Here is a 6691-nt window from a genome sequence, read left to right as displayed (position 1 = left end):
AACTCTTCCCATGGCCGTTAAGGCCCGACAGGATCGGTTCTTGTCTACTCCCACCACGCTGCCCATCCCTTGCTGTATTCTAGCCACATTGGCCTCAGGCTTCTCCAGCTTTTCCCCGCCACAGAGCATGTGCGTGTCTACGCCTCCTGGCTGGCAAGGTCAATTGTCACCTCCTCAGGGAGGCCTTCCCGGATGACCTCTAAAGTGGTTCCTCAACCCACTCCAGTCACTTTGTCACATCACCCTGTTCTTCTCCACCACTGTGCTCATCAGTGTCTGAAATCAGCTCACTCATGGATCTGCTCATTTGCTGACTGCTCAGGGACCTGGTCTTTGTTCCCCACAGTCTCCCCGACGCCTAGCGCAGTGCCGGGCACACAGTAAATGCTTGTGGAATGAGTGAGTGGCAACGCTGGTGTCCAGCAGCCTGCCAGCTTCCCTCACTGCCGCCCCACCTGCTGCAGCCTCCGGACCTCCTCCTGCTTCTCCGTAGGCTGAGCCGAGCCTGTTCATGCTCCACCTCCAGCTGCTGCCGCCGCTGGGCCACCTCCCGAAGGTGCTGACACACAAGATCCGAGTCAAGGCCAGAGCCCCCACTTGGCCATTTCTAGAGAAGATCTGAGATGAGGAAGCCTCAAACACCATTTGCTCCAGATTCCTCTATTACAAAGGAAACTGAGCCTGGAGCAGCTCCAGGCCCAGGCCTTAGTGCCCCTCACTAAGCAGATTCTGCTGTCCCACTTGCTCCCCATGCCAGGGCCCAGCACCCTCTCCCACCTGCACCATCCCCTCACCTTCAGCACTTGCTCCAGGCTCTCCAGCTTGCTCTGCAGGCCCTGGCTCTTGCGAAGGGCTGAGTCCCTCTCCCGTGTCACCCCCAGGAGCTGGCCCCTCAGCTCCGCATTCTCCCACTCCACCTGGCGAGGGGGCAGTGGCAGGGAGTTGGGTGGGTGAGCCTTGACCCACCAGCGCCCTCACAGTGGGAACAGTCCCCTACCCCTGCTCAGGGGTGGAGGAGAAAGCCCCTTGGCTGGGTACCGGGCCCTGGTGGGAGCACAGCTCTCCACAGCACCTGGGCGGAAGTGGTACCTGCTCCTTCTCTGGGGCTCTCCCACTGAGCCGGGAGTTCTCCTCCACCAGTTCTGCGCTTCTCTCAGCTGCAGTTCCTGAGCGGGCAGAGGAGCTCTCAGGAGGCAGCCCAGCACCCACATTCCCCCTCTCCCCACACAGAGGACCCTGCCCTCCTCCCAGGCAAGGCCTTCCTCCCCTGCAGGAACCTGCACCAGCCAGGAAAGGAAAGGAGCAGGAGGGAAAATGTGTTCTTGAGGGCAGCCGGGGTGGGAGCAGAGCTGAGAGGGAGCCCACCACCCAGCTGGCCGGGGCGAAGGGAGGAGCTGGCCTCTGGGCTGCCCTCAAGAGCTCACCAGCTCCTCACATCGCCTCTGCTTTTTCCGGGCCTCCTGCTCCAGGCTCTGGCATTTCTTTCGCTTCTTGCTGAGCTCCGATTCCTGTGGGGTCAGAACCAAGGGCTCCTCATGAGGGAAGGTACCTCTGCCCACAGCAGGCTGCCTCCAGCCCTTGACCTAGGACTTACCAGCTGCTGCACCCTCTGCTCTTTCTCTGGCTCCCCTAGAATCACGGGTAGGTTGTCCGCATCCTCCTGGGGCGTGGCCTGGAAATGCCCAGGGGCAAGGGGCTGGCACCTGAGAACAGGGCCCCAGGGCAGCCTGCCCAGAGCAGGTTCCCACCCCATCATTCAGCCAGCAAGAGCTCCCTGCCTAGCAAGAGCAAAGAAGGGTACTGTCTGCCCACCCCCTCCCATTGTCTCCCGTTGATGTGTAAGTACAAAGGCTGCACCCCTGTGTCCTGGAGCCATAAGCGCTTTGAGATCCTGGGACCCACGTGTGCCCTGGGAGACGGGTCCTTTACCCAGGCCAAAGCTTTCCCTTTTTAGCTTCCAGCAGCAGCCCTGCTCTGCACTCAATAACTGTCCTGGGTGTCCTTCAGCGACTGGCAGAGAACTAGGAGGCTGCTTGGGCCCCCGGGGATGTGGTGCTCCCCAAGATAGGGGTTCCGTATCATCCAAATCTGGGCTTGGCCTAGAGCAGCGCAAGTCCAGCCAGAACCTTCTCCTGGCTTCCCCCAAGCCCACCCTACCACACCTTCCGTTTATCCGTGCAAACTTAGGGGGAGGACAGGTCTTGATGGGAGGTGCATCTCCCTTCCAGGGCCAGCCAGGGAGACAAAATCTGAGCAAGAAGCCTCCCCCCACCTGGAGGTCTTGGTCACTATCAGATCACTACCTGGTCTCTCCTCCCAGCCCTCTTCCCAGAAGGAGGAGGACCTACTTGCTGCCTACCTAAGATGATGGAGAGAAGCCAGACTCCTAAGTTCTAGGGGTCCGGAGCGGGTGCCTGGGCCTCGAGACAGGGGCTGCCTAAGCCCCGCGCTCAGTGAGGGTTGCCTGTACCTGGAGCCAGGCGGACGTACGTCCGCCCCCGGGTAGCCGGGGCCAGGCCTGGCCAGCCAGGCGGGCGCTGACCGGGGGCGTCCCCGCTCTACGGCGGCGGCGGGAGGAGGCGGCGCGGGCTGGGCCCCGGGCGGCTGCCAGGGCAACCAGGGAATTTGCGGCCGGGCCGTACCACTCGCAGCGCGGCAGGGGCGGCCGGCCAGGCCCCGCTGGGCGCAGGCCTATGGGGAGCGGAACCCTGGAGCCCCCAGGGGAGGGCACGGCGCAGGTACGAGCACGGGAGGCTTGGAGGTGGACCCTGCCCAGGACGGGAAAGTTCCCCAGCCCCTGGGAGTGCGCACACCACCACTGAGTCCTTGGGGTTCTGAGCACGGTGCAGGGGAGATCCCGGTGGTCGTTCCCCCCACCCATCTGCGCGCACCCACACACCTGCCCTTGGCGCCGGCGCTCACCTCTCCCGGGGCCCGGGAGCCGGCTCCCCTGCTCTGGCCTGGAGAGCAGGGCCCGGGGCCGGGACGGCGGGAGTGGGGGCGTCTCCCGCTGGTTGCGCAGCGCCATCTGCCTCTGCAGCCGCAGCACCTCCCGCTGGGACTCGCGCAGCAGCCCATCGAAGTCCCACACGTAGAGCCACTGGGGACCCTCCTGAGGTTGGGGGACAGGGACAGGGACAAGGAGGGGAGTCAGGCCTAACCCTTGCCTGTCCCGTGCCATCCCCTGCAGAGCCCTTTGCCTTGCTGGAGGGGCTCCGATGCGCGGGACTGTGCACACCCTCCCATGGGTCCGTGCGTGGTTACATGTGCATGCGTATGTGGCCACATGCTCCCGCGAGCCCCTATGCGGTCATTCTCCGTAACTTATTTCTCGGGTGCTAAATACCTTGTGAACATCCCTTCCACAGGGGATGTGTGGATGCATACAGCCAGACCCACCGGCAAACAGCCTCAAGCCTGGAGCGCAGAAATGCCCAGGTCTGGGACTCATGGCTCCACCCCTGTCTCCCTCTCCCACCTGGGCCGTTGCCAGGGGAACCTACTCCCAGCAACCTCCACCCTCCCGTTCATTTGCATCTCATTAACATCTTGTCCGCATCCCACAACAGGCAGATGGCCCTGTGCAGGGCTGAGCTGGAAGAGGTAACCAGGGCCTCCTCGCACCTTGCCCACCAGAGTGAGCCTGGCCTGCAGCTCCCTGCACTCCCGCTGCAAGGCAGCAATCTGCTTGTCCTTGGCCAGCAGTGCACTGGCTGTCTCACTGAGGTCCCGGGCTCGCTGGCTGGCTAGGGCCTTCCGACACAACTCCAAGCTGGCCCCTGGCCGGCCAGGGCAAGGGGGCACTCACCTCGCCAGAGGAGGGGTAAGGCTAATGGTCACCTGAGGGCTGGGGCACTTCTCCCACTCCTCATCTCCTCCCAAAGGAAGAGTTAGCATGAAAACCTAGGGGGTAGCCACCTGCTTCCACCTTGACTGGGGTCTCAGAAAACCAGCAGCCTCACTCTACCCCATTCCAGCGGTTGGAAAGGATTAACTCCACATCTGAGTTTAGGATCAAAGGATGTTGCTAATTTGGGGCTGCCACTGTGATGGGTCTCATCCCTGCCCCCACTCCAGCTCTATACCCTGAGATGAGCTCAGCAGGAGGCTGCCGCCAGCACCAGCACGTGGTAATCCAGAATCCTGCTCCCTGCCTGCTCAGGAACCTCCCCATCCAGCTCTTCTCTGCCCCCTGCAGCGCCAGAAACTTTTGGCCTCCTTGCCTGGCCAGCCTCTGCCCTTCCTGCACCTTAGCCCCTAGATTCTTGCTTTCCTAGGTGCTGAGACTGTGACTCCCAAGCTTCAGACAACCCTCAGGCCCAGCCCTGGCTCCCCTCTTCCTTGGTCACCCAGCCTCCACCCAGCAGCCTCCCCTACATTGACGGACAAGTCAATGTAGGCCAGCGCAGGATGGTAAGGGTAAACAGGGGAACTACATCTGACCTAGCAAAAAGTCTTGCTTGAAAGTTATTAAAATGAAATGTGGCCTGGACGCGGTGGCTCATGTCTGTAATCCCAGCACTTAGGTAGGCAGAGGCAGGAGGATCGCTTGAGCCCAGGAGTTCGAGATCTGCCTGGTAACACGTGTGACCCCATTCTCCACAAAAATGGTAAAAAAAAAAAAAAAAAAAGAAAGAAAGAAAAAGAAACAAAGAAAGAAAGAAATGTAGAAGGTAAAAAAAAAAAAGGCATTCCAGTGCAAAAGAGGCTTGATAGGACAGGATATATCTGGGGAATCTACAAGTAGCTCACTGTGGTTAGAAGTGGTTAGAGATTAGGCTAGGGAAGTAGGTAGAGGCCAGGAAATGGAAGATCTGGACAGAGGAAGGTCTGGGTGAAATGAACAAATACTTGGCTTTACGAAAGACACGTCTAGTAGCAGTAGGGAGTATTAGGAGAGAAATGAGGCTAGTTAGGAGGCTAGTATAATAAACCCACTAAGAAGATCTATAAGAAAATGAAGGTAGAAAAAAATGAAAGGCTAAGAATACATAATTTGCATTTGCTGACAAACTAGATATGAGAGGAAATGATGATACCTTTATTTCTGCATAAGTAATAGGATAGATAATGGTGCCATTCAATACTGGCAAATGAAAGTGAAAAAGTTTTGGGAAAACGATGCCCTGTTTTAGACATGCCAGGTATCAGTTCCAGGAAGTTACCCCGATGGTACATCTCCATAAGTAATATGGAAAGCAAATACACAGGTTATTGGTTGCAACATTATCTGCGAAACTGACACACTGGAAACAGCCTAAATGCTCAGACCTAGGATATTGGCCGAAAACCTATGGAATCTACACAACATGTGACAAAGCTATAAAAATAAGAAAAATCTCTATGAAAACAAGATACAAAAGAGTATTTAAAAGTACAACAGCATGGATACTACGCTATCTTTTGTACAAGAAGGGGAAATGAGAATATATATATATATATAAAATATGTATCTGCTTATACCTGCAAAAATGAAGACAACTAAGATAAACTAAAAGCTAATGATGCTGGAAGGGAAGGATAAGAAGTAAGACTTTTCTGTATACCTTCTGAGTAAAACCTCAATGGTTTTATCATCCATTTTTTTCTTTCCTGAGTGAAATATTACTGCAATTTTAAAATGTAGATTTTTCGTTTTGAACCATATTAATGTTTAACATATTCCAAAAATAAAATCAACAAGGATGAGGGGTGGGAAGTACAACGGAATACAATAGGAATACATAAATTTAATTGACTATTACACCAATAACTTTACCACAGAAAGAGAAAGAGAAAAAAGATATGAGAAAAATATATATTTTTTTAGACAGAGTCTCACACCCAGGCTGCAGTGCAGTGGCGTGGTCTCGGCTCACTGCAACCTCCTCCTCCCAGGTTCAAGTGATTCTCCTGCCTCAGCCTCCAAAGTAGCTGGGACTACAGGTGCCCGCCACCACGCCTGGCTAATTTTTGTATTTTTAGTAGAGACGGGGTTTCACCATGTTGGCCAGGCTGGTTTCCAACTCCTGACCTCATGATCTGCCCGCCTTGGCCTCCCAAAGTGCTGGGATTACAGGTGTGAGCCACTGCACCCGGTGAGAAAAAGATACTTACGTAATTTTAGACTGCACACCTTTAGTGGTCTATATGTAAGCACACAAAAATTGCAAATAAATATTAAATCAAACTTAGTAGGTTTGTAGCCGGAAGTACTATCGGTATTATAATTTTCATTATGCATATATTGTACAACTGAACAAATGACTGCATTTATTTATGTTGTTACCAGAGTTCTCACTGTAGGAAAAAAGGAGATCCAAATATGAACTGAAAGAAGGATGTGGCCGGGCGCAGTGGCTCACGCTTGTAATCCCAGCACTTTGGGAGGCCGAGGCAGGTGGATCACAAGGTCAGGAGTTCAAGACCAGCCTGGCCAAGATTATGAAATCCCGTGTCTACTAAAAATACAAAACTTTGCCGGGCATGGCGGCAGGCATCTGTAATCCCAGCTACTCAGGAGGCGGAGGCAGAGACTTGCTTGAACCCAGGAGGTGGAGGCTGCAGTGATCCGAGATTGCACCACTGCACTCCAGCCTGGGGGACAGATCGAGACTCCGTCTCAAGAATAAAAAAATAAAAATAAGGCCGGGCGCGGTGGCTCACGCTTGTAATCCCAGCACTTTGGGAGGCCGAGGCGGGCGGATCACGA

At 55.2% G+C, this 6691-nt stretch overlaps 1 protein-coding gene and 1 long non-coding RNA gene across 6 annotated transcripts; one reads left to right on the top strand and one right to left on the bottom strand.

Annotated features, from left to right (window-relative positions):
• Window positions 1-45: 45 nt before the first annotated feature.
• On the bottom strand, window positions 46-3384 carry LOC115831563 (MAP7 domain-containing protein 1-like). Of its 5 annotated transcripts, none has more exons than XM_030800600.1 (7): window positions 3347-3384; window positions 2923-3112; window positions 1595-1672; window positions 1425-1508; window positions 1073-1166; window positions 795-917; window positions 46-559 (listed from the first exon to the last, which is right to left on the bottom strand). In XM_030800600.1, the coding sequence occupies exons 1-7, from the start codon at window positions 3355-3357 to the stop codon at window positions 510-512; spliced, it is 630 nt and encodes a 209-aa protein (XP_030656460.1). In that variant the 5' UTR covers window positions 3358-3384; the 3' UTR covers window positions 46-509. The 5 variants fall into 5 exon arrangements, with proteins under 5 accessions (XP_030656460.1, XP_030656461.1, XP_030656462.1 ...); XM_030800601.1 differs by having other exon boundaries at window positions 494-607; XM_030800602.1 differs by having other exon boundaries at window positions 520-660.
• Window positions 3024-4024, top strand: LOC115831566. The gene is made up of 3 exons (XR_004027087.1): window positions 3024-3117; window positions 3369-3823; window positions 3978-4024. It is a non-coding gene; the product is annotated as an uncharacterized LOC115831566 (long non-coding RNA).
• Window positions 4025-6691: the final 2667 nt, after the last annotated feature.

Source organism: Nomascus leucogenys, chromosome 19 (assembly GCF_006542625.1).
Source record: "Nomascus leucogenys isolate Asia chromosome 19, Asia_NLE_v1, whole genome shotgun sequence".
In the NCBI taxonomy this organism is placed as follows: Eukaryota; Metazoa; Chordata; class Mammalia; order Primates; family Hylobatidae; genus Nomascus; species Nomascus leucogenys.
This window is presented reverse-complemented; position numbering and strand designations above follow the sequence as displayed.

What these genes read in the sequence shown, in the direction of transcription:
- LOC115831563 (XM_030800599.1), bottom strand. An exon ending in AGCAGAGGGTGCAGCAGCTG is followed by an intron (nt 1,509 to 1,594) that starts GTAAGTCCTAGG and finishes CTGACCCCACAG; the next exon opens with GAATCGGAGCTCAGCAAGAA. An exon ending in AGAGGCGATGTGAGGAGCTG is followed by an intron (nt 1,167 to 1,424) that starts GTGAGCTCTTGA and finishes CTGCCCGCTCAG; the next exon opens with GAACTGCAGCTGAGAGAAGC.